Raw genomic sequence first — 25782 nt, forward strand, 5'->3', positions numbered from 1 at the left:
CTTCTCTCTCTTTCTCTCTCAGGGCGAATCAGGCAAACCCGGCAAATCTGGTGAACGCGGATCCCCTGGCCCTCAGGTATAGGGCTCCAGGCTCTGAAGTCCAGTAGATACCGATGTGTCCCAGGGGCATGGCTGGATGGCGGGAAGGCCGCAGTCACCCACCCAGCTCTCTTGTCTCCTTTGTTATTTAACCAGGAGAAGCTGGGGGAAATGAACCATTAAAAAGCTAATGATTTTTGCCAAAGAGACGTCAGGTTGTTACCACCAGAGGGGGGCTCAGGGCTCAGACCGAAGGCTCGACTCGGATTTAATCCCTGCCCACTAATGATCGGCACAGTGAACGTCCCCAGTGTTCACGGCAGTTCAGATGCAGGGCTTTGGTTCAAGCCCGTCACAGGCAGTTCTCCGTGGTGTAAGTTACCATAGCTCCCTTGATTTACTCCTGCTGAGGATCTAGCCCTATAGACTACCTTGCTATGGTCCTGTATGTGACCCTGATCTGGTCCTATATGTTACCCTGATGAACAAAGCACAGTAAGAATCTTTTACTTCCTGTTCCTGGAGCTTGTTAATAATAGAACATCTGAGCATCCTGGAGACACTTGATCCGGTTTTGCCCACTTCTCTATTCCCTGCCTTTCGTTCGCACTGACCCCCATTTCTTTCGTTTTAGGGTGCGCGAGGCTTCCCAGGAACCCCAGGTCTCCCAGGAGTCAAAGGTCACAGAGTAAGCATGTGTGGTTATGACTTGCGCCGCATTGGCTCTTCCTTTTGCTCGAGCTTGCCGGGAGAGTAACCATGACTTTGCTTCTCTCCCTAGGGTTACCCTGGGTTAGACGGCTCCAAAGGAGAAGCAGGAGCTGCAGGGGCTAAGGTAGGCGTTTAGCCAACAGGATTCCGGTTTTTATCATCTGAAACGAAACCGATCACTGGGAAGTTATTAGTATGGCTATTTATTACATGCATTACGGTAGCGAGTAGAGGGGGAAACTCGAGATCAGAGCCCCTAGCCGTTGTGCTAGGTGCTGCATAAAAACATAGTAGCTGCCCCAAGGAGCTCACAGTCTGAATAGGAGGTGGGATGAAGGTGCTTGCCCAAGGTCACACAGGAAGGCAGTAGCAGAATCAGGATTTGAACTCAGGTTGGCTGAGTGACTCAGCTAGTGTACCTGGTGTTCAGCCCATTTCTGGCAAACATCTTTTTGTGAGGCAGCCAGGTGCTGGGGTGATAGGCCCGGTGTAGAAAACTAGATAGATAATTCAAGGCAGGTTAGACAGAATAGAAGAGATAGATGAGAGACCCAGAATCAAGTAGCTACATCGATATAGATCCTGAGATTGGACAGATAGACGAGTATGTCTTTAACTCAAGAGCAGATACCTTCCTGAAAGACGTGCGTTAGCCAAATGCAAGTTATTGCTCTCAACACAGGGGTAGATGGGTGAAATGCTTGTGATTTCCAGGTCAGACTAGATAATCTAACGGTCCCTTCTGGCTTTAAATGCTACGAATCTATGACTCTGTGTATGGGGATAGATATAGATAGACAGATGTGGGTCTTGTGTATGGGGATGGATGGATAGATAGATTAGATAGAGGGGGTGTATGAGAATGGATGGATAGATAGATAGACGGGGTGTTTGGGGATAGATAGAGGGGGTTTCTGGGGGTAGATAGCTAGAGGAGGTGTATGGGGATGGATAGATAGATTAGATAGAGGGAGTGTATGGGGATGGATGGATAGATAGATGGGGTGTTTGGGGATAGATAGAGGTGGGTGTATGAGGGTAGATAGCTAGAGGGGGTGTATGGGGATGGAGAGATAGATAGATGGGGTGTTTGGGGATAGATAGAGGGAGGGGGTGTATGACGATGGATGGATAGATGGGGTGTTTGGGGATAGATAGACAGGGTATCTGGGGGTACATAGATGGAGTGTGTGGGGATGGATGGATAGATAAATAGAGGGGGTGTATGGGAATGGATAGATAGATAGACGGGGTGTTTGGGGATAGCTAGAGGGAGGTGTATGGGGGTAGATAGCTAGAGGGGGTGTATGGGGGTAGATAGAGGGGGTGTATGGGGATGGAGAGATCGATCGATCGATCTAAGGCCTTTGATCTGGTAAATACTCAGTCCTAGAGATCAGCTCCGTTCAGCCCTACCAGATGGTGCCGGGAATATGAAATGGGCAGGGCCAATATTAGAAGCAGAGAGAAATGTGACTAGCGCCACCTCCTGGTGCTCAGTGTCTGTGCTCCCCGCCGGCCAGGCCGGAAAGCTGTCTCCACAGTCCCGTACCCTGCTTCCACTTTCCCGCTACGCATCTCCCTTAGCCGCCTCAGTGTCCATGGGCTTCAATGCAGCGTCTCTGTTTCCCCCCAAGGTTGTTCCCGTTTATAGCTCTCCTAGTAGTGCCCCACCCCAGCAGTAGCATCTAGCCCATCTCCTCCCTAATAGACGCCCCGTAATCCATTTCCAGGCCCTCCCCCTTCGGCAGCACCCCCTAGAACATCCCACCCCTCCTGGCAGAATCACCCACCCCCATTCCCGCGGCGAGAGCTGGCGCTGACAGGGTGTGTATGGCCACCCTGTTTATAGCTATGGATGCGCATGAGGACCCCAGTGGGATTTCTTTTGCCTGCATTCCCATGCCACGGGAATCAGGGGGGGTGTTTGTAGCACTGTAGCACTGACTCTGCCTCTTTATAGGAACCGGAGACCAGGGCAAGAGGGGACTTAATTCTCTTTGTCTCTTACATTCTAGGGCGAAGCTGGATCACCGGGTGAGAATGGTTCTCCTGGTCCCATGGTGAGTACGAGCCTCCCCATTATTATTATTTATATTATAGCAATGCCTGGGGGTGGGCCTGTCGTGCCGGGCGCTGTACGGACCTCAGCTGAGATCAGAGCCCTGTTGCGCCGGGAGCTGTACGGACCTCAGCCGAGATCAGGGCCCCGTTGCGCCGGGCGCTGTACGGACCTCAGCCGAGATCGGGGCCCCGTCACGCCGGGGGCTGTATGGACCTCAGCCGAGATCAGGGCCTCGTCGCGCCGGGAGCTGTACGGACCTTAGCCGAGATCGGGGCCCTGTCGCGCCAGGTGCTGTACGGACCTCAGCCGAGATCGGGGCCCCGTCGCGCTGGGGGCTGTACGGACCTCAGCCGAGATCAGAGCCCCGTCACGCCGGACGCTGTACGGACCTCAGCCGAGATTGAGGCCCCGTTGCGCCGGGGGCTGTACGGACCTCAGCCGAGATCGGGGCCCCGTCGCGCCGGGGGCTGTACAAACACAGAGTGCGAGACAGGCCCTGTCCCAAAGAGTTTATGGTCTAAATTGACCAGACAGACAATGGAGGGAATGGTAAGGACTTGCCCAGGATAACCCTCTAATCCCGACATCCCCAAACACCGGATATTTCTCTTTCGGGTAACTCTGCTCTGATTGATATTGTCTATTTGGGCAACAAAATGGCAGATGAAATTCGATGTGGATAAGTGCAATTTGATGCACATTGGAAAACATAATCCCAACTATACATACCAAACGATGGGGTCTAAATTAGTTGTTACCATTCAAGAAAGAGATCTTGGAGTCATGGATAGTTCTCTGAAAACATCCGCTCAATGGGCAGCGGCCGTCAAAAAAGCGAACAGAATGTAGGGAGCCATTAGGAAACGGACAGATAATAAAAGAGAAAATGTCAAAATGCCACTATAGAAATCCATGGCACGCCCATGCCTTGAATACTGGGTGCAGTTCAGGTCTCCTCACATCAAAAAAGATATGTCAGAATTGGAAAAGCTGCAGAGAAGGGCAACAAAAATGATTAGGGGGCTGGAACAGCTTCCGCATGAGGGGAGATTAAAAAAAACCTGGCTCTGTTCATCTTAGAAAAGAGACAACATGGGGGGATATGATAGAGGTCTATGAAATCATGACTGGTTTAGAAAAAAGTGACTAGGGAAATGTTATTTACCCCTTCACATAACACAAGAACCAGGGGTCTCCCAATGAAATTATTAGGCAGCAGGTTTAAAACAAACCAAAGGAAGTTCTTCTTCACACAACACCCAGTTAACCTGTGGAACTCCTTGCCAGGGGATGTTGTGAAGCCTAAAAATATAACAGTTCAAAAAGAATTAGATAAGTTCCTGGAGGAAAGGTCCATCAATGGCTATTAGCCAAGATGGTCAGGGATGCAACCTCTAGGTGTCCTTAAAACTCCAGCTGCCAGAAGTTGGGACAGGATGACAGGGAATGGATCACTCAGATTTGCCCTGTTCTGTTTATTCCCCCTGACGTGTCTGGCATTGGCTGCTGTCACAATACAAGACACTGGGCTAGATGGACTACTGCTCTGACCCATTATGGCCGTTCTTATCTTATTACTATTTATCACCTACTGGGCTCAGCTGAGATCAGGGCCCCCCTCAGGCGGGGGCTGTATAAACGCAGAGTGAGATAGTCTGTGCTCAAAGACCTTAGGCCTAGATTTTTAAAAGTATTCTGCACTCAGCGTCCCAATGCCTACATGATTTAGAAGCCTAAATCTCATTTTTAAAAGGAATTTAGGCACTTAAGAAAAAATCTGGGCCTTAAAGTCTAGACAAGAGGGGAAACTGAGGCACAGAGCTGACTTGCCCACGGTCACGCCCAGCAATAGAACCCAGATGTCCTGATTCCCTGGCCAGTGATCTAGCCACTGGACCAGCCTGGCTCTGTTAATATTTGCATGGATATTTGTAACAATCCTGTGCTGAGAAGGGCAGGGGGCAGGACCCGAACCTCTTCAGCCCCGCCCAGTGTCTCTCGCATCACAGAAAAGCAGCCCCAGACCAGCTCTCCCTGTCGACAGGAGCTTTGGCACTCGCTAGATATGAAGCACAGCTGGCTGGTTAAAGCGTTGTCACATCTCAGCCCAAGGGCAGGTGCAGGATAGCAGCCTGTTGAGCTGCCAGTTTCACAACACGAAGGCTGGGTCATGGCCTGATTTTCATGTAGGTTATGGCTGCAGTGTCAACCGGGGTTTATAATGGCTGGACCCGGAAATCACAGCCGGGCGAATGCGTCCACCCTGCGCTACACAAACCTTCAGACTGAGCTCTGCAGCGTGATCTGCTTCCCCACTGCAAAACTACTGGCCTTGGAAATGAGCCACAGTGGGTCTCGGGCTCTAACTCACCCTCCTAGCAGGATCTTGGGACCTAGGTCCTGAGCGCTCGTCAGCCCGAATCAGGCTGACGCGTGTGTGGACGGAAGTGGGGCTTGGGGTCAAATCCTCAGACAGACACCAGGCTTAACGTGTGGACGTTCTGAGAACACCCCCCTGCACAGGCCAATGTAAATGCTCTGCACCCGCCCTGCTCCCAGCCCCACAGAATAGGGGCTGAAGTGGGGGAATGTGGCTGGAGAACCCTGCATTATGGCTACTGTCAGCTTTCCATGCCAGTGGAAAGCTAGAGCAACCCCAAGGCTGCTTGAACTTATACCAGGGTCACAGCTCCAGAATACAAGGAGTGCAAGGGGTGCTTTGAGGTGTAGGAACTGAGGATGAGGCTTAGCTCGATTTCTTTGATGCACCCATTGTAGTTCATTCTGATGTAACTAAAAAGGCACTGCGCCATGGAGATTGAGAGCACACAAAAGGTTTGCGATAAGAGGACTGTAATAAGACAAACCTCATCATTTTCACTGCTGTTTTCCAGGGGCCCCGTGGTCTCCCAGGCGAAAGAGGACGTCCCGGCTCATCCGGTGCTGCTGTGAGTATTAAAGTTTCCTTCCATACTGCCTGTTAATTACTCCATTTAGCCACGCTGCCATGTTGTCATGGCGAAATCCCAGAAAGAGGCAACACAGATATTCCAAGAGAGAAAATATATATATATATTTAAGTTCTGATTGGGGGGGTTGTTTCTTGTTCTGCATAAAGCGAAAGACGATGCTGACAGTGGGAGCACATTGGAATTAAACAGCTTCTGCTGTTATCAGTTTCTTTGACAACACTATAGATTATAGGGTAAAATTTTCAAAGGCGCCAAGGTGATTTGGAGCTTAAATCCTTTTTTTCATGAGTCACCGAGGCACTTAGGAGCCTCTGTCTCCTTGAAAATCAATGGGATTTGGGCACCTCCGGGTAAAATGTTCAAATGAGCCCAAGTGATTTAGGCGCTTAAGTCCCATTTTCAAAAGTGATGTTGACACTTAGGAGCCCAAGTTATATTGGAAGTTGGTGGGATTTAGGCTCCTAAGTGCCTAAAGCACTGAGGTGCTTCGGCCATTTTTATCTTTAGTCTTTAGCTCTCATTGTTCTACTCGGATAACGCCCGCGAAGGTGTCCACTGAATAAGGGACTACCACAGGCATCCCTCTAGAGCAGGGGTGGGCAAACGTTTTGGCCTGGGGTCCACATCGGGGAATAGAAATCGTATGACAGGCCATGAATGCTCACAAAATTGGGGTTGGGGTGCAGGAGGGGGAGAGGGCTCCAGCTGGGGTGTGGACTCTGGGGTGGGGCTGGGGATGAGGGGTTTGGGGTGCAGGAGGGGGCTCCGGGCTGGGATCAAGGGGTTCAGAGGGTGGGAGAGGGATCAGGCTGGGGCAGGGGGTTGGGGCATGGGGAGAGGCTCAGGGATGCAGGCTCCGAGCGACACTTATCTCAAACGGCTCCTGGAAGCAGCGGCATGTCCCTTCTCCGTCTCCTACGCGAAGGTGCGGCCAGGCGGCTCTGCACGCTGCCCCACCCGCAAGCACCCCCAACACAGCTCCCATTGGAGCGCCAGAGGGGGCCACTGGAGTGCGTAGGAGCCGGAGCAGGGCCATGCCGCGGCTTCCGGCAGCCGCGTGGAGCAGCCAACCCAGCTCCCCAGCAGGAGCGCCAAAGCAGGACCGAGCCGCGTGGTGCGGCCCCCGACCCATCTCCCCAGTGGGAGCTCGGAGGCCAGCTTAAAACGGCTTACGGGCCAGATCCAGCCCATGGGCTGTAGTTTGCACACCCCTGCTCAAGAGTGAGAGGATTCCCAGTAAAGTCCAGTTACACCGCTGCCATCTTGGTCCTAAGCAGATGTTAAGGCTGAGATTTTCAGTCACTTAGTGGGGATTTGGATGGCTGGTTCCCATTAAAATTCACAGGCAATTGGAGCACCAGGGCTGTGCAAGCTTGTAGCCAGTGGGAGTCAGGCCCCCTAAGCAAGATCTGCGAACAGCTGGCTGGCCTGATCTCCCTCCCAAGGGATGGTTTCTCTCTCGTCTCAGGCAATTCATTGGTGAATTTCCACCCCCTTCTGGCAGCTTGGGGCTTTGCAAATATTGTTGCAAGGATCTGTCCTGGCAGAGACCAATTTTCAGCAGGGAGGGAATACTGTCTTCTGTGGACTAGCGATGAGTGTGGGCTCTGTGCAGTGCATTGCCCCGTGAATCATGCTGTCCTGCAGTGAGCTGCATCCCACTGCTTGCTTTGCTTGTTTGCTGTGCTGGGTTCAGGCCGCCCAGTGAAGGCATGTGCTGCATTGCCTCAGCTCGTATTACAGCGGGGCAATGTGTTGTGTTGCATCGGCCTTCCTGCCTCACAGTGCCCAGAACTAGGCTGCCAGGGCTGCAGGCGAGAGTGCAGGGACATGCACTGGGCTGCAGAAATTAGAGTTCATCGGGCTGCATCTGGCTGCAGGACTGAGTGCAGGGGGGTGCATCAGGCTACAGGAATCAGCGGAGGAGCCTGCATTGTGCTACGCTGAGTTGCAGCAGTCAGCGCAGGGACATGCATTGTGCTGCAGTGAGCTGCAGGAGTCAGTGCAGGGACATGCATTGTGGTGCAGTGAGCTGCAGGAGTCAGTGCAGGGACATGCATTGTGGTGCAGTGTGCTGCAGGAGTCAGCACAGGAACATATGCATTGTGGTGCAGTGAGGTGCAGGAGTCAGTGCAGGGACATGCATTGTGGTGCAGTGTGCTGCAGGAGTCAGCACAGGAACATATGCATTGTGGTGCAGTGAGGTGCAGGAGTCAGCACAGGAACATATGCATTGTGGTGCAGTGAGGAGCAGGAGTCAGTGCAGGGCTCTGCATTGTGCTGCAGTGATCTGCAGGAGTCAGCACAGGAACATATGCATTGTGGTGCAGTGAGGTGCAGGAGTCAGCGCAGGGCTCTGCATTGTGCTGCAGTGTGCTGCAGGAGTCCGTGCAGGGACATATGCATTGTGGTGCAGTGAGCTGCAGGAGTCAGCGCAGGGACATATGCACTGTGGTGCAGTGAGGTGCAGGAGGTAGTGCTGGGACATGCACTGGGAAGCACCGTGCTGCACAACTGGCAGCAGTGCCCTGTGTAGTGTCAGTTTGTGTCGGGCCTCCTGATTTGCAACAACAAGATGCACTGGGTTGCCTCAGGCTGCGTGTGCTTCACCAAAGCGACTCCCATTAGATTGCAACTGACTGGAGGGGCCTCACACTACAAGAAGGATGTGGCGAAATTGGAGAGAGTCCAGCGGAGGGCATTGAAAATGATTAGGGGGTTGGGGCACATGACTTACGAGGAGAGGCTGAGGGAACTGGGCTTGTTTAGTCTGTAGAAGAGAAGAATGAGGGGGGATTTGATAGCTGCTTTCAACTCCCTGAAAGGGGGTTCCAAAGAGGATGGCTCTAGACCAGTGGTCCCCAACCACTGGGCACTGGACGACCAGCCGCCGAGGAGCATGACCACCTGACAAGCAGCTGCTGAAATGCCGCCGAAAAGCAGCGTCATCAAGAGGCGTCGCCGCCAAAATGCTGCCGAAAATCAGCAGCATTTCGGTGGCAGCGCTTCTTGACGTTGCCGCTTCTCGGCGGCATTTCGGCGGCTGCTTGTCCTTTGGCCAGTAAGCAGGCGGACATAGATGCCCCAGCAGGTGCCATGGCGCCCGTGGGCACCGCGTTGGGAACCTCTGATCTAGAATGTTCTCAGTGGTACCAGATGACAGAACAAGTAGTAACGGTCTCAAGTTGCAGTGGGGGAGGTTTAGGTTGGATATTAGGAAACACTATTTCACTAGGAGGGTGGTGAAGCACTGGAATGGGTTACCTAGGGAGGTGGTGGAATCTCCTTCCTTAGCAAAGCCCTGGCTGGGATGATTTAGTTGGGGTTCGTCCTGCTTTGAGCAGGGGGTTGGACTAGATACCTCCTGAGGTCCCTTCCAACCCTGATAGTCTATGATTCTATGAATGTCCTTCAGAGCCATGTAAACTGGCGTTTTCAATGGGCCTAAGAGATTATGCACCCAAATCCCATTAAAAGCCGCTGCAAGCTAGACCCCGAACACCGCTCAGTCGTGGGTAACTCTGCCCTGGCTCCACTGAGAGCTGCTAATGAGCCCTCCCAATGCTTCAGCTCCTGGCCGAGCACCATGTCTGCCTGACATGACTGACCCTGACATCTCCATGGGCACCTGATGCAGGCCCTCTGCTTGCAGGCTACAGGGAGGTGCTGTCTTCTTCAAGGTTGTGGGTATATTGTGCCATGTGGAGCGGATCCCTGCCTGGCGTATGAAACTCTGCCCTGGGCAGAGGTCTCAGGGCCAGGCCTAGACACCCAGCGAAGCCCTGGGAAGCTAGGTGAGCTTAACTATGGCACTCGGGGGGTGTGAATTCTCTCCTGAGCAACACAGCAAGGTCGAGCTCCATTTTCAGCATAGTAAGAAGAGTAAAGTTCTGTCCCTTGGTTAATTAAATGTGCTCGAGAGCTATCGCAGTACGATCAATACGAGAGGGAAGCAGGCCCTTGATTTGCAGTGGAAGGGGTCAGGCACAGGAACCTGGCTTTGGAAAAACTCTGCATGTTTAGGAAACGTTTAGGGACAGGCACCCTGTGCAGTGCTTATCAAAGGCCGATACAGGAGCTCTCTGTGTTGCATAGAAAAACTGGAGGTACAGGTGCTCTGTGGATTGTTTAGCAGATCTGAGCGTTGCATAGGAAAGCAGTAGGGTGTGTTGCTTAGCAAAGCTGCAGATACAGGTGCTCTCTGTGTCACATGGAAGAGGCGTAGCTACAGGCGATCCGTGTAGGTTCAGGCGCTCAGTGCAATACCCGGTAGGCCCGTCGTGCCTGGACAAGTTTCCTACATTTTCTCATCAGTCCCCAGGGCTTCCAGCTGTCAGCTGGTAACATAGTGTAGCATAAAATCCCCCCCTCCCCATTCGCTGAGCAGCACATGAAACTCCTGGAATGGCTGGGAAGTTCGGCAAGAGATTTTGGCCCAAACCCCTGATTCCTGCAAGGCGCCTGTTGAGCGCCTTGAAGCCGATGAAGAGCCAGGGAAGATACTTGTGGTATCATACCGATAAGGGTGGGTGAACATGGTGGAGCCCTGGGGCCCTGCCATCCCCCTGATAGCCCCAGCCCGATGGGAGTTAAGTGCCTAAATACCTTTGAGGGCCTGGGTCAAAGTTTCCCTGAAGGCAGCTGCCTCCTGGCGGGCCACATGCATCTTTGAAACAGCTGTTGCTGGCATCTGTTAGTGTCGACGTTACACCAAGGTCTGTAACATAAACCAGCCAAGCATGGCCAATCCAGGCTGGTGTGGAATTCAGCATCAGTGTGAACTGAGACTTTGGTACCCAGGACGCAGCCCGGGCTGCATCAGCCTTCGCTGACAATCTCTGTGTTGCCAGCTCTGGCGACTTCATTGCAATATTTTGTGGTTTTCTGAAAGCCCCAGCTACTGGAGTCATGGGAATATGAGAGACGTTCAGCTTTCACTTTAAAAAAAGCAGCAAGATTCTAGCCAGCATGGTTGCAGAGAAAAGCTTTAAAACGTGATCCCAGTGCAAAATAAACTGGAAGACAAAGAAAAAGGCCCAGAATTCATAATTTTTAAGCCAATCTCATCTTTTTGAGACCTGACTCTCGACAGCTCAATGTTTCGGGCTGGCAATTCTAGATCCTTAGGGGGGTTGGTTTGCTACCTCTTCAGACCCACAGAGCCAGACTGGGCCCAGATCTGCAGTCCAGTCCCCAGCCCCCAGCGAACACGGGGATGTTTTTCACAATAAAGGGCTTGTGTCCAGCCCAGGGCTCCTCCTGCTTCCCCTGGGACTTCGCTCCGTGGCCTAGTAAAGCAGATCTAAGTCTGAAGAAATGTTTCCTGGCCTTGCAGGCTTTCATCTCAATTCCTCCTTATGCCCCCCTTTCCTCTGGGTAATGAATTCCTCACGGCAAGGCTTCGCGGATACTTTTTCAGCTGTCTGTTCAAGCACAGCACGGCTGCTGCCCAGACACATCAAAAGCCTGAGTCCGCTCTCCGTGCGCGCTGGTGTCAAGCCATCAGCGGCCGTGGACTTCCTCCAAGATCAGGACGGCTCCCCTTTACTGCTCCCCTGTAGTGTGTCTGGCGCTTTCTCAGCGGCTGCCTGGTGCAGGAAAGGAACAATGGCTGCTCGGTCGTGTGCTTCACTGCGGACTAGCGGCTTGCAGCGGGATGCTGAAATCCCTGCTCGGTCTAGCCCTGTTTGAGGTAGACGGGCCAGATGCTGAGAATCAGGAGTAATTCTACAGAAGTCAGTGGAGTGACTCCAATGGGCCAACACTGGTCGAGGTGAAACCAGTATCAGGCCCGCTGACTGTCAAAGAGCAACTCCAGACCCTCGGCTGGTGTAAACTGGTGCGTCTCCACTGCCTTCGATGGAACTACAGCGGATTTACACGAGCTGGGTCCCCGGACTTCAATGGCGCGGTGTTAACTGGCCCCGCTGACTTCTACTCCATATTTAGAATAGACTGGTAAAGGAAGGAATGCTTTGCCGGTGGGAGTTCCTACACAGCGCCTCCTAGGGGCCGTAGCTTAGGATGCCAGCCCACGTGGAGACAGAATGTTAAACCTATACTGTCCTCGCTGCACCAATGCAACAGCCCCCAGTGGCTTGCAAAAATCCCTCCTGCTTTCTGCATCTGCCCTCAGAGCTTTACCTGGAAAGGAGTCACAGCCTATCACCACCCTTCTTTTAAAATCTAAAGAGCCGGATTCAGTCCTGCGCCGTTTAAACCGACGGATTGACACTAGAGGGGAATTTGGCTTAGGAACTTGTACGACCCGTTGGCTAACCCCTGCCCTCTTTGCGCACACATCCCCTAAGCAGATATTGTCCGGACCGGCAGAGTAACGCGACACTGGTTGCTGTCACCCTCTTATTAGGAAGGAGCCAGCTGAGATCAGGGCCCCACCCTGCTGTACAAGCATATAGCAAGAGACACTCCTTGCCCCAAAGAACTAACTATCTAAGCAGAAAAAAGAAAGAATCAAGGGGAAAAATGACTGGCCCAAGGTTACTGGCAGAGGTGAGGACAAAAGCCAGGCCTCCTGAGTCCCCAGTCTAGTGCATTACCCACTAGACCACACTGTCTTACCTGTTAGCTAGTCCCGTGTCATGTCACTTATTAAGGAGGCTCTCTCTTTTGACTCCAATTCCCTTGCTTCCACAGGGTGCTCGTGGCAACGACGGTCTCCCTGGCCCCGCCGGCCCCCCTGTAAGTACTTTGTTTTCTGTATACGACGTCTTCTAAAACGACAGTCTTTGCACAGGAGGGTTTTGCTGAAAACCGTCTCATTGTGGGTGTGGTTTTAGATGGTGGGAAATATTTTTTAAAATGGGCCCCAGCCCGTGTACCCTGGGCTCCCTCCACATCACATCCTAAGCGCGGGAGCGCTAGTTACTATTTATTGTTTGTATTGTGGTAGCACCTCTCGGCCCCGGCCCCAGGGCCCCGTTGTGCCAGGCACTGGACAAACACAGAACAAAACACCGGGGCCTGTCCCGAAGAGCTCACCCACCCCCAATAAGACAGAAACCATCACACACACGCACTCCCTCCAGCAATTGCCCACCCCCCTTTCCCCCAGCAGAGTACAGGAATTGGATGGTATCCCCTTAAATAGTTAGTGAGCCCTCCAGTGGTGCTCACCGTGTTCTGTGCGGGTCCCCAGCAATGTGTGTGCATGAGCTATAGGGTGAGAGCCCCCTGTGACAGTTCCCCCGCCGGGAGATAGTCACTAGTCCGCTGCACTTGTGCTGCTAAGGGGTAGGGACTGATTGCAGCTAGCTCTGGGCTGGTGCAGACCCCATGTCTGGCACACTTCCCTTGGTAGTGCCCCTGCGAGGCCCACCTGTCTAGACCATGCAACTCAGCTGTCCTGACTCCCTCCCCTGGAGCTCCCCCCTCATGGGCCCTCTGGTTTAGATTTTAACCCTCTGGGGACCATGCAACACGCCCCACTTCTCCCGACCCGATAAGGAATCCCTTTGTCTGTGCCTTTGTGGGCTTCAATACTCCCCCCGTCCCCAAATGGCTGCATCCTGCTTGATCTTTGAATTTGCTTGTGGGCCGACTCTAACTTCTGTTTCTCTCTGCCCAGGGACCCGTCGGCCCCTCCGGAACTCCTGGATTCCCTGGCGGCCCAGGCTCTAAGGTAGGGGATGAGTCTCCGGCAAACACTTCTCATGTAGCTGAGCGCGGAGCTGGCCAGAAATGCCCTCCCCCGGCCTTTCTGCAAACATCAGTGAAAATCCACTGAGCGCTTCAGTTCCCCCGCTCACCTCCAGCCTGACATGTATTTTCAGGGTCACCTGCTGGAGCCGTGAGCAAAGACGGGATGAGAAGGAGTGAGTGTGAAAGGAGGGAAAGAGAGAGAGAAAGAAAAGAAAGAATGGGAGGAGAGTGAATGACAGAAAGAATGAATGCGAAAGAGAGAGAAAAGATGGGGGGAATGTCAGAAAGAAAGGAAGGAAGAGTGAGAAGAGAGAAAGAATGGGAAAAGAAAGAAAAAAAACTGGAAGAGAAACTGAATGAAAAGGAAAGAATGAATGAGAAAAGAGACAAACGGAGAGAAAAAAATGGGAAAAGAAGGAGAAAAAAGGAAGAAGAAAGAGTGGGAAAGAGAGAGAGATAAGGAGAGGGAGCAGGAGAAAGAGCAGAAGAAAAAACAGAGCGAGGGAGAGAAAAAGGGCAGGTGAGGCTAGGGAGTAAACAGGGCTGCCCCGGGGGCTCGACCCTGGAAAATGCTGAGCGCTCCGGCCCGGAACCAGCAGAACGCGCACTTTGCTTCGAGCACGTGCGGCAATCGCATTAACTCCAACGGGACCCAGTCACGGGTTTATAGTGAATCTCGTGTTTAACGGCTTTGCTGGCTCAGGATCGAGCCCCTAGTTAAACAATTAAAGAGTCAGCAAAACCGGGGCAAAGCATCCAGCTGAAAAATGACCACTCAGAGGGCCAGGACAATCTGAAAAGAGGCAGCCCCCGCCCTCCAGATTTCCCAGTGCCACCTCCATAAATCCTATCTCCTCCCCCACATGTCCCAGCCTGGTGATTTCTTTAATCAGATGCATGGGAGACCCGGGAGATCTAGAGGGATATTTCCCTGGGAATCCCCCCTGCAGGAGTCTGGCTGGGAGGCATGTGGCATTTGGCTCCTGGCTGCTATTCTCACCGAGGGCTGGTTTCCCCAGTTACCAGACACCATGCCGTCGCGGAGAGGCAGACAATGGCACTTCAGTAATAATCATCCTCATTATGAGCAGCAGCGCGGGATCGTCGACGGAGATTGAAAGACACATGATCTCCCCCTCCCCGATGCAGCTGGGGGGCGGATGAGAGCAGAGAGCTGCGTTTGAAGTTTGTTTATTCAGCTCCGGGTCTTTTAATCCCAAGAGGAGAGAATTTATTGAAAAAAATCAATAAATCCCCAAGTAAAAGCAAAGCCGCCGCTGCGGGTTGGGACTGGAGCTAGTGCAGGCTCAAGGGGTGTGTGGAGGAAGGCAGCGATTTTCCAAAATCTTCGCAATCTTTTCCAGAAATGTAGCGATTTTGGCTGCCTGGTGTGAGACCCCCTAAAGAGGCCTGGGTTTCCGAGGGCGGGTCCCTCAGCACTTGCTGGAAATCAGGCTTCTTGAACGGGGTCTCCAGTTGGGGTCCCCGAAATCACCAGCCACTTTGGAAAATCGTGGCCCCAAAGACAGAGGAAAGACACTCACAAGTACTGGTGCTGGGAGGAGGATTCCTTCCTGCATTGGCATCTCCTTAGACAGGTTCACCGACACTCACCGCCCCCTTGGCTGCTGTATCGTGAGTGACCGGAGAGACGAGGCTGGGAAGTATCTAGACACCCCACTGAGATCAGAGCCACCCCGTGCTGGGCACTGCACAGACAGACCCTGCCCAGATGAGCTCACAGTCTACGTAGACCGAGGGTGGGAGGGGAAAGTGACTTGCACAGGGTCACGCAAGCCGTCAGTGGCAGAGGTCAGGCATAGAGGCATCACCCGCTAAGCCACGCTACCGCTGCCGTTTACAGGCTGTTCCACTTTTTAACTGGACAGAGCATCTAGCCCCATCCACACGGAAGCCTCCCGGGCCAGGGTGGTTCAAACAGGATGGCATGTAGGCATTGCCTCTCCGCTGTGGGGTTCTGCTCTCTTCATCCCTTTTCCTTTTCCCTTCGCAGGGGGAAGCTGGCCCCACTGGTGCTCGAGGGCCTGAGGGTGCCCAAGGCCCTAGAGGTGAATCTGGCACTCCCGGCTCCCCCGGACCTTCAGGGGCACCCGTAAGTAACTTGCCCCTTTCTGCCACGGTAGAGGGCTCTTGTGCTTAATTGCCCCCAAGCCTTCAAGGGGGGTGAGAGCTATAGTCACAGAGAAAGGAGAAAGCCACCCAGGTGATGAGTTACCTGAAGAATCCCTGTCCCTCTGGAGCACAGGGTCCCCGCCCAGTTTAACGCCTCCAAACACGACCCCCTTCTGGTGTTGTATCTCTTCTCCTGCCCCAGTCAGCCAGCCTCATTCGGCCTCACGCCCACTCCCACCATGAGTGATACTACGGGGAGTATTAACCTCATTTTACCAGTGGGGAAACTGAGGCACGCTGGATTTGAAGGCCCAGCTCCTCAAAGATGTTTAGGTCCCTAATTCCCACCCAGATCAAAGGGAGTTAGGGGCCTAAATACCTTTGAGGATCTGGGCCTAGCTGGCTGGCACAAGGTGACACAGGAAGAGCACTATCCACTAGGCCATCCTTCCTCCTCCGTTAGCATCCCTGATCTCTTCCCCCTGCATTGGGGCAAGTGCCACCCCTCCCACCATCAACCGTGCCTGATCAACTGGAATCTAGATCCAGCTTCCTTTCCTAGCGGGTTCCATTACCTGAACTGTCCCTCAATATATATTTAACCCTGCCCTTCTCCTGCTGCAGCTGCAGCCTAGCAGGGCTTGTCCGGCCCCTCCAGCTGTTAGTCCGATTGACACCAGTCCCTGCAGGGCGTTAGCCTTAGTCACACCCCTCTTAGCGTTTCCCCAGAGGGGAATTTGTCGAGTGATTCTCCCCTTGCTGAGTTCGCTCCTGTTTCTTTGGTGGAACCTACACCAGCTCCCCCGGACACCCCATAGGATCTCCCTGGCCCACTGGAAGGGGATTTGCTAGTCGCTCATTGATCTTCTCCTTGCTTCTAGGGTAACCCTGGAACTGACGGAATCCCTGGCGCTAAAGGATCAGCTGTGAGTAGTACTTGGCCTTGACGCCCAAGGAGAAGTGGGGAATTCAGTGGGGTGGACGGAGCCTGAATTCAGTGGGGTGGACGGAGCAAGGGGGGGGGCGGGTTTCGAGTTACTTTGGCCCAGCTCAGCAGGTACATCCGCCCCCTGCTGTGGGAATTAATGGCACATGGGTGTGCTGAGCCGAGGGAGGTGGTGGATTCTTGGCTGCAGGGCGAGGGGACGGCCAGACCCTTTGCTTGTACCTCCTGACCGTCGCCTCCTCTGTGCTGCCAACAGGGCGCTCCTGGAATTGCTGGTGCCCCCGGCTTCCCTGGGCCACGTGGGCCTCCCGGGCCTCAAGGTGCAACCGGGCCTCTGGGTCCCAAAGGGCAGACGGTAAGAACCTGGGGGAGCAGGTCGGTCGCAGGGGACGTGTTCACAGAGCACAAAGAAATGCCGCGTCCCCCTTCCGTACGCCACAGCCTCCCCCCAGCAGTGCTGCTCCCCGCCCCGACGCCACAGCCTCCCCCCAGCAGTGCTGCTCCCCGCCCTGACGCCACAACCTCCCCCTGGTGCCGATCTCCGCTCCGACGCCACAGCCTCCCCCCGGTGCTGACACCCGCCCCGACGCCACAGCCTCTCCCCCAGATGCCGAGCCTCCTCCCCGGTGCCGACTCCCCCGACACCACAGCCTCCCGCAGGTGCCAACCCCGCCGATGCCACAGCCTCCCCCCAATGCCGACCAATGCCACAGCCTCCCCCCAGTGCCAACCCCCAGACACCACAGCCTCCCCCCGGTGCCAAATCCCCTGACACCACAGCCTCCCCCCGGTGCCAAATCCCCCGACACCACAGCCTCCCCCCAGTGCCGATCCCCTCCCTACGACGCCACAGCCTCCCCCCCGGTGCTGATCCCCTCCCCACAACGCCACAGCCTCCTCCTGGTGCCAATTCCCCCAATGCCACAGCCTCCCTCCGTTGCTGACCCCCAACCCCATGCCTCAGCCTCCCCCAGGTGCTGACCCCACACACACACCACAGTCTCTCCCTGGTGCTGACCTCCCCCCCGCCCCCCACCCACATGCCACAACCTCCCCCCGGCCACATTCTCCTCCCACTGCCGCCTTCCCCTCTCACATTCCGCAGATTCCACCTGACGTGGTCTCCTTTCCCCCATGCCAGCCACTGCACGTGATGCCTCTTACCCTTCCCTTTGCCAAAAATTCTGCCCTGGGCTGCTGTCCCAGGCCATGTGCCCCAAATCCCCCTCCCCCTGCCATGTGCCCTGGGGAAAGGGATCAGCGGACGCCGTCGGATATTTCAGGGTGTGCAAACACTGCTCCCTTGGAAATCCGCACCTGAGCAGCGTTCGTACCTGGACGGGCGCGTGGGAGGATGAGTGACGAGCTCTCTCTTTCTCTGCAGGGAGACCCTGGCATTGCAGGCTTCAAAGGCGAACAAGGCCCCAAAGGTGAATCTGTGAGTATCCAGCAAACCAGCTCGAATGTGATCTATGGGCTGAAGAATTCCTTTGATTTACAGTCACGGGCCATCCAGCGCGAACCCAGCGGTGGGCGGTTGTCCCCGCGCAGATGGACGTCACCCTCCAGCACACGCCCTGAGGGTCCTCTGGACAGGACTCTCAGGCGCTGAGCACAGAATGACAATCTTCTCCTCCAAGCCCTGAGCATACGTCCTGAGCTAGTCTCGCCCGTAGACACCCAGTTAACATAGTGAGTGACGGATACTGCCCCAAAGAACCGATGGCCGAACCAGTGCAGGAGGAAACAGAGAGGAAAAGTGTTGCCTAAAGTCACCGGCAGAGCCCGGAACAGAATCCAGTCGCCTGAGTTCCAGTCCAGCGCTCTAGCCACTAGGCAGCACTGCCTCCCCAGGGTGTAGTTTGAATCCCATCCCTTAGCCGCGCTGCGGTAACCTTCATTCCCTCGTGCACCTGTTCCCTGCTTCACGGCACACTTTGCAGAAGAGAGTCTCTCCCGCAGTTAATGAGCCTTTTCCCCTAACTGGCCCCTTGGCTAGCAAGCCCTGCAGGGCCCTCTCGCTGAGCTCACGGAAGGCAAACAAGAGCCCCCCTGTTGCATGTAGCCTCTGCCTCCCAGAACATTCTCTCACCACTCCATTAACCAGCCTGAATACAGTGGGGCCAGAGCTTCCACTGGTGTAAATCAGCTCAGCTCTGACTTCTGAGGAGCTACGGCTGATTTACACCAGCACAGGATCTGCCCCCCCCCATGCAGGATCCTTGTGCTGAGGGGCTGTCACAAACAGTTCAGAACTGTGCTGTGCCCCTGTTCACATCTCCCGGAGCGGGACAGTGTCCTGAGGGGTGGGTCTGGCCAGGGTTCCTTCTACGTCGCTATTATTAAAAAACTCTGAGAGGCTCTGTCTGAGATCAGAGCCTCATGGCGCTAGACCCTGCCCTGGGGGAGCTTGCAGTCGAAATGACCCAGACAGAGGTTAGTAGAGGAAATGGATGCAACTTGCCCACAGTCACACAGGAGAGCTGGGAATAGAACCCTCGTCGCTTGGCTCCAAGGGCCAGACCCTACCCACTAGACCACACTGCCTGCCTGCAAGGCACATGCCTCAGCTGGTAGGTGATAGAGGCCATGTACCTCAGTGGCTGGCGCAGGAAGGTCCCTTGCACTGTCCTAGGCTGCGGGTGAGAGGATGGGGAAGCCTAACGCATGCTCTCCTTGTGTCCCCCCGCAGGGCCCCGCAGGGCCACAGGGAGCCCCCGGCCCAGCTGGCGAAGAAGGCAAGAGAGGTGGCCGTGGTGAGCCCGGTGGTGCTGGGCCTATCGGACCCCCAGGAGAGAGAGTAAGTGCCGTCAGCATCATGCTTCCACGCTTGGCAGCCTGGCACGGGACAGAAAGCCGGTGATGGCCACCGCGGCACGAGCCCTGGGATACATGGGGCAATGGCCCCGGTGGCAGGATCCCTGGGACCTAGGGTGTAAAGGCCACCCAGGGGGGAGCTGCAGGATCGGCAGCCCCGTGATGTGAGCCCATCATGGTGCAAGCCCTCGGCATTCATGGCGTGTCCGCCATGTAACGCTCGCAGTGTAACGCCCACCCCAGCGCGAGCCCTGGACTCCCAATTCAGAGTGAGCTCAGCTACAGGTGTGTGGCTTGGGGTGGGGACTGCTGAGATCATCCATCTCCTTGGCCCGTACAGTGCCGGGAAACTAATGGAGGGAGCGCAGTGGTACCTAATACCTTGATGCCACCCTTGTCGTCTCCTCCTTCCTAGGGCTCGCCTGGAAACCGCGGCTTCCCAGGTCAGGATGGTCTCGCTGGGCCCAAGGTGAGTGAAACCACTGCCCCTGCTCCGTGAGCGGACCATGGGGGTAGCAAATGATCTAGGGGTCGCCTGCCGTAGACTCAGCCTAGGCATCTTACTGTCCTGGGAGAGGCTGCACCTGGGTGGAATTTATTGGCGGAGGAACATCTCCTGCCCTGGGGTCTGGTGCAGTCCACCCAGGAGGAGGCCTGCTCGACCGTCTGCATGACTCCTCGGGTCAGCTCGGCAACATCTGCCCCCAGAACTGTTCCTGAGCAAAAATAAGGTGACCCTAATATCATGCACTGGGCTCTGTCCGGAGAGAGCCAACTCCCTGCCCTCTCTCAGCTCCCAGCTGTGGTTTATATAGGGCCCTTCTTTCCCAGCATGCCTTGCCCCAAGGTGGGATTGCCACAGGGCTGCCCCCGTGGACGTCATTTCCCAGCCTGCCCCACTCTCCTGGTTCTGAAGTAGAGGCTGAGAGGAGAGGGGGTTGGAGACTACAGGGATAGTGTGAGATCTGTCCATTGCCCGTGTCTCCTGTCTCCCACGTATCTTTTGAGGCTGGATTGGGCTGGCTCAGAGGAGTTTCCACCCCAGTCCTTAAAGAGCGGGTGCACCTTTTTACAGGGGTCAACCCAACGCTCAGCAGCCTTAGTCACGTTGATTTCAGCGTGAGCCAGATTGGGGCCCTTAGCGGTGACACGTCAGCCTCACCTGTCCCTAGCCAGACTGGTTGTGGGGCAGCCTCCTGCCCCTGGGTGCCCCCTAGAACTGGGTTGGCTAACGTGCATGTCTTCCTTATCCCCGGACAGGGTGCCCCGGGCGAGCGTGGTCCCGCTGGCCTTGGGGGGCCGAAAGGAGCCACTGGTGATCCTGGACGGCCTGGAGAACCTGGCCTGCCCGGCGCTAGGGTGAGAATGAAGGGGAGATGGCATCAGCTCCCAGCCAAGCTTGGCCTTGACAACTGGGACTGAAAGGGTTAAGATGTTTAGAGAAAGCAATGGTTTTTGGGGTGGGGGGGGCAGAAATGGAACCCCAACTTCCCATGCATCTCACCTGCCTCCAGAGAACCCAAGGCATCACTCTGCGAGTGACCCACCCACAGGGCTGGCGTGCGGTGCTGCAAGGAACGCCGGCTGTGTGCCCTTCAGCCAGAGTCTAATTAGGAGACGGCACGTGGGTACCAGTGAGGGGACGCACTGGCTGTCAATGGGCCTGAATAAGACTTTGGGTGGGGGGATGTCGAGAGCTGGGTTTCGGTGCCGGCCCCCTGCCCCTTGCAGATACAAAGCCACGTTTCCCAGCGTTGGGTATTGCAGGTATTGTCAAAACCAGGAGGAGCCTGTCACTGAAATCCCAGAGCTTTGGACGCCAGCGGTTTATCACCGATATCCCATCTTCTGCACATGTAGCTCTCCCGAGGCACCAGCAGGTGGCACCAACCACAGCAGCCTGGGTGCCCCTGGGGCGCACTCCCCTTCTGAGCCTTTGGCAGGTGGTAATAAGGGGATGTGCAGCCCTGCAGCCCAGCGATAGGGGGCGCTCAAACAGTGCCGCTGCTGGAGTCCCCCGGCTGGTGATGCGACCCAGCGAGGCTGAACCATATAGGGGCAGATCCTCAGAAGGTCTCTGCCCCAGCTGAGATCGGGCCCCGATGGTGCTGGGCGCTGCACAGACACACAGGGAGAGACGGTCCCTGCCCCAGCTGAGATCAGAGCCCCGTTGTGCCAGGCGCTGCACAGACACACAGGGAGAGACGGTCCCTGCCCCAGCTGAGATCAGAGCCCCATTGTGCCAGGCGCTGCACAGACACACAGGGAGAGACGGTCCCTGCCCCAGCTGAGATCAGAGCCCCATTGTGCCAGGCGCTGCACAGACACACAGGGAGAGACGGTCCCTGCCCCAGCTGAGATCAGAGCCCCGTTGTGCCAGGCGCTGCACAGATACACAGCGAGAGATGGTCTCTGCCCCAGCTGAGATCAGGGCCCGGTTGTGTCAGGCGCTGCACAGACACACAGCGAGAGACGGTCCCTACCCCAGCTGAGATCAGGGCCCTGTTGTGTAGGGTGCAGCAGAGGCATCCCCTCCTCCAAAGACACGGGGAAACTGACCAGCCGTTTCAATGTCTCCTGAGTGCCAGCAAAGAAGCGGGAGCAACCAGCACAGAGCAGAGCTAGCGCAGGGACCCGCGGGAAAGTCCTAACTCCCTGCCTCCTTCTTTCCACCAGGGTCTCACTGGGCGCCCTGGTGATGCTGGTCCTCAAGGCAAAGTCGGTCCGAGTGTAAGTGAGACTCCTCCTCCTGCCTGGGTTGGGCTCTGAGGGGCACTGACAGAGAGTAGCTATGATTTGGGGGGATATTGGATGGGCATTGAGATTGGGGAGGGGATCTTGGGTGGGTGCTGTGCTTTGGGGGTGCTGGGTGGGGGCTGTGATTGGGGAGGGGATCTTGGGTGGGTGCTGTGCTTTGGGGGTGCTGGGTGGGGGCTGTGATTGGGGAGGGGATATTGGGTGGGGGCTGTGCTTTGGGGGGTGCTGGGTGGGGGCTGTGATTGGGGAGGGGATATTGGGTGGGTGCTGGGTGGGGGCTGTGATTGGGGAGGGGATATTGGGTGGGGGCTGTGATTGGGGTAGGGATATTGGGTGGGGGCTGTGCTTTGGGGGTGCTGGATGGGGGCTGTGATTTGGGAGGGGATCTTGGGTGGGGCTGTGCTTTGGGAGTTCTGGGTGAGGGCTGTGATTGGGTGAGGATATTGGGTGGGTGCTATGCTTTGGGGGTGCTGCGTGGGGGCTGTGATTGGGGAGGGGATCTTGGGTGGGGGCTGGGTGGGGGCTGTAATTGGGGTGAGGATATTGGGTGGGTGCTGTGCTTTGGGGGTGCTGGGTGGGGGCTGTGATTATGGAGGGGATCTTGAGTGGGTGCTGTACTTTGGGGGTTCTGGGTGGGGGCTGTGATTGGGTGGGGATATTGGGTGGGGGCTGTGCTTTGGGGGTGCTGGGGACACAGATTTTTTTGGGGTGAGAAGCACTTAAGCCACGTGTTACAGGAAGCGTGGCTGAGTGGTGGGTGATCATGGGACTTTTCGAATGCTCCCCGGCAATGTGCTCCCCTCCTGGGACGGGCAGGGCCTCATAGCGCAGAGAACAGAACAGCCTCCACTCAGCGCCTTGCCAGGGGAGAACGAAGTCCCCAGCCCTGGGCACCGTTGGCGCCTGTGCCAGCAGTTGATGAGACCTCCAGCGCTCATGCCCCGACTAAGCCGCAGGTTCCTAGAGGCTGCATGCGGGGGGCTGCTCAGAGCGCATGAGGGAGATCGTCCACTAACGTGCCAACCTCTGTGCCTCCCTGCAGGGTGCCCCTGGTGAGGACGGTCGCCCGGGCCCACCGGGCGCACAAGGTGCTCGTGGGCAGCCTGGCGTCATGGGTTTCCCAGGCCCAAAAGGGGCTAACGTAAGTACACTGAAGTGGGACCCCACCCTGCATGCCCCCCTCCTGCCAGGCAGCCTGGGCCAAGGGACAGCACCAGTGAGGCCGCGGGGGATGGAGACTCTTGCAGTGGCAATGGGCACCCCCGCAGTCCATCTCTCCAGTCCATATCCACATGTACAGCCCTGGGCAGCTTGTCATGAGCTGAGTCAGGCATCGGGCAAAGGAGGGATGAGAGGCCCGAAGCAAAGGCCCCTGGGAAACGCCCCAGTTGGCGCCAACATGGCCAGGTGCCCCGTGGAGCTGCCGTTTCTTCAGAGCGGCCGGAGCGGGGCCAGGACTGGGCTAACCCGAGCTCCACGGACCCCATTTGTATCACTCCCGCTGATGTCAGCCTGGGCTGCTGCTGCAGAGAAGCAGGGGCTGGCTAGCGGAGGTGACCTGCCGCATCCCCGAGCCTGTTCTGGTGACATCGGGGCCTCGTTCATCGCGCCGCGTGTTCTCTCTCCTCCTAGGGCGAGGCCGGTAAAGCTGGAGAGAAGGGATTGCCCGGCGCCCCTGGCCTGAGAGTAAGTGGGTTTATCTCCCCCTCCCCCGTCCATTACAACACAGCCCCTCCCTGCAGGCAGCCACGCCCAGAATCAGACTCTGGCCCGTCCATTTCCCAGGAGGCAGGGCAGGATTGCTCCCCTGTGCCCCTTTAATGTGGGGCTCCCCAGTCTAGCTTCAAATATCCCCCACTCCAGGGTCCCCCGCACTGCTCCTGGGAGATTCCCCCCCAGGTCTGCCCCTGGCTGGCAGAGATCTTGTTTTAGGAGGGTCACTTAATCAATGTCTGACAAGGGCAGCGCTGGGAGCCCCGTCGTACAGATGGAAACAGGGCCGGATCGATTACGGGACTGAGCCGGGCCAAGCCAGGACTTGAACTCAGCATCTTCCTCGCTCAAGGAGCGGCGGTCTGATTTTTTCAGAATTCGGTGGGGGCACCACAAAGCCCTAGTGATATGGGGTCAAGGTGAGAGCCCAGCTGGATGGACAGACAGCTGGATAGATGGACAGACAGAGAAATCTACTGCTGCCTAATCCATTGCAACAGGAGCAGAGAAAGAATGCGAGGTCCCGGGAGGGAATTTTAAAAGCACAACTGTTTTAATCCACAACAGTCTGGTAGCTAAAAAGGGGTCACTGATCAATGTCCTGGGGGTTTCTTTTCTCTCTAGGGTCTTCCTGGCAAAGATGGTGAGACAGGAGCTTCCGGTCCCCCCGGACCTGCCGTGAGTATTTGCTGCTTCCAGCGTGAGGAAGAGGGGGTGGGGGGCAGAAGGAAATCAGTGAGGCCAGTCTCTAGCCACAATACAGAGATGGACCTGGGCAGGATGGCTGACCCATAGGCCTGCTGGTCACAGAGACTGGGATTTCTTTCCTGTAGAGCAACCCAGACTGGGAGACCCCATTACACTAGATTGGGGGATCTGACCCTTTCCCGGTTCCAAGCTGGGAGACCCTGCCCCTTGCCCAGTTACCCCAGACTGGGGTACTGTTCCTTTACCAGACTGGAGGATCCTTTCCCAGTTCCCCACCCTGGGACCCTCTACCACACCTGGTCAGTGAGTTGTCAGTCCACACTTCACCCAATAACAGGGGTGGATGGATGCTGAGTGGAATCTGGTTGCAATGTAGAACCCACGTGTGGCCACTAGAGGGCGCTCTGAGTTAAAAAAATTTTTGGCCAGAACCTGGCTTAGAGAACAAATCAAAGTAAAACAAACCAGATCACAGAGATCCAGCTTCAAGGGCTAACACACAGGGTGGGTGTCCTGGACTGGTTGGGGATTGGTCCTGCTTTGAGCAGGGGGTTGGACTAGATATCTCCTGAGGTCCCCTCCAACCCTGATATTCTATGGATGATGTGTCCTGTCCCATCACGGGCACTGTAGCCCTGTCCTATCACAGGTGTCATCGCCCCATTGGGCCCTAAATCTGGAGTCGGGACCGGGTGTCGTTTACGCTCACAGTTCTCCTTTCCTTCTGCAGGGGCCTGCTGGCGAGAGGGGTGAACAGGGCTCGCCAGGTCCTTCCGGCTTCCAGGTGAGTAGGAGCAATGCCTTTTAACCCTTTTTCATTGTGGGGTCGGGGCAATCCTGTAAATACCTGCCCCCCCAGCTCCATCCCCAGGAGCTCTGGTCTGCTCAGTGTATCTCCACTGGGGTCTGTAGCTGCATCCATCAGCCCTAGTGCCCGCAGGCTGGCTGCTTCCAGGAGCCGATGTCACATGTGCCAGCTGGGCCCTTTGTCACCCACCACGTGCTCTGAACATGCCCCACACAGCCCAGAGACTGAGGATGTGTCTGCACTGCACACTAAGCCTGGGCTGTGACTCAGGAAGCCCCCATTCCGTCTACACACAAAGCAGCAAGCACCTGGATCCTAGGACCGTGTGTACTCACCCAAGTCCCGCTGTGAATCCAGGCCCTGTCATTTTGCTGTCTGGATGCAGCTCAAGCCACAGACCTAAGTCAGAAGGTCTCCGTAGTGTGGACGCGTTAGCATGGCTCTGAGACCC

The 25782-nt window shown here is 55.8% G+C and overlaps 1 protein-coding gene across 1 annotated transcript in view; it reads left to right on the forward strand.

The window, feature by feature from the left end:
* Positions 1–25782, forward strand: part of COL2A1 (collagen type II alpha 1 chain) — a 64700-nt gene that overhangs the window by 14548 nt on the left and 24370 nt on the right. The window contains exons 12-30 of the mRNA XM_044995762.1: positions 23–76; positions 674–727; positions 821–874; positions 2769–2813; positions 5710–5763; positions 12445–12489; positions 13376–13429; positions 15464–15562; positions 16464–16508; positions 16785–16883; positions 17913–17966; positions 19221–19328; positions 19761–19814; positions 20606–20704; positions 22022–22075; positions 23145–23243; positions 23735–23788; positions 24440–24493; positions 25254–25307. Of these exons, the coding sequence (XP_044851697.1) occupies positions 23–76; positions 674–727; positions 821–874; positions 2769–2813; positions 5710–5763; positions 12445–12489; positions 13376–13429; positions 15464–15562; positions 16464–16508; positions 16785–16883; positions 17913–17966; positions 19221–19328; positions 19761–19814; positions 20606–20704; positions 22022–22075; positions 23145–23243; positions 23735–23788; positions 24440–24493; positions 25254–25307 (1233 nt within the window). The remainder of the gene's footprint in view (positions 1–22; positions 77–673; positions 728–820; positions 875–2768; positions 2814–5709; positions 5764–12444; positions 12490–13375; positions 13430–15463; positions 15563–16463; positions 16509–16784; positions 16884–17912; positions 17967–19220; positions 19329–19760; positions 19815–20605; positions 20705–22021; positions 22076–23144; positions 23244–23734; positions 23789–24439; positions 24494–25253; positions 25308–25782) is intronic.

The sequence above is a fragment of the Mauremys mutica genome, chromosome 20, assembly GCF_020497125.1.
Source record: "Mauremys mutica isolate MM-2020 ecotype Southern chromosome 20, ASM2049712v1, whole genome shotgun sequence".
In the NCBI taxonomy this organism is placed as follows: Eukaryota; Metazoa; Chordata; order Testudines; family Geoemydidae; genus Mauremys; species Mauremys mutica.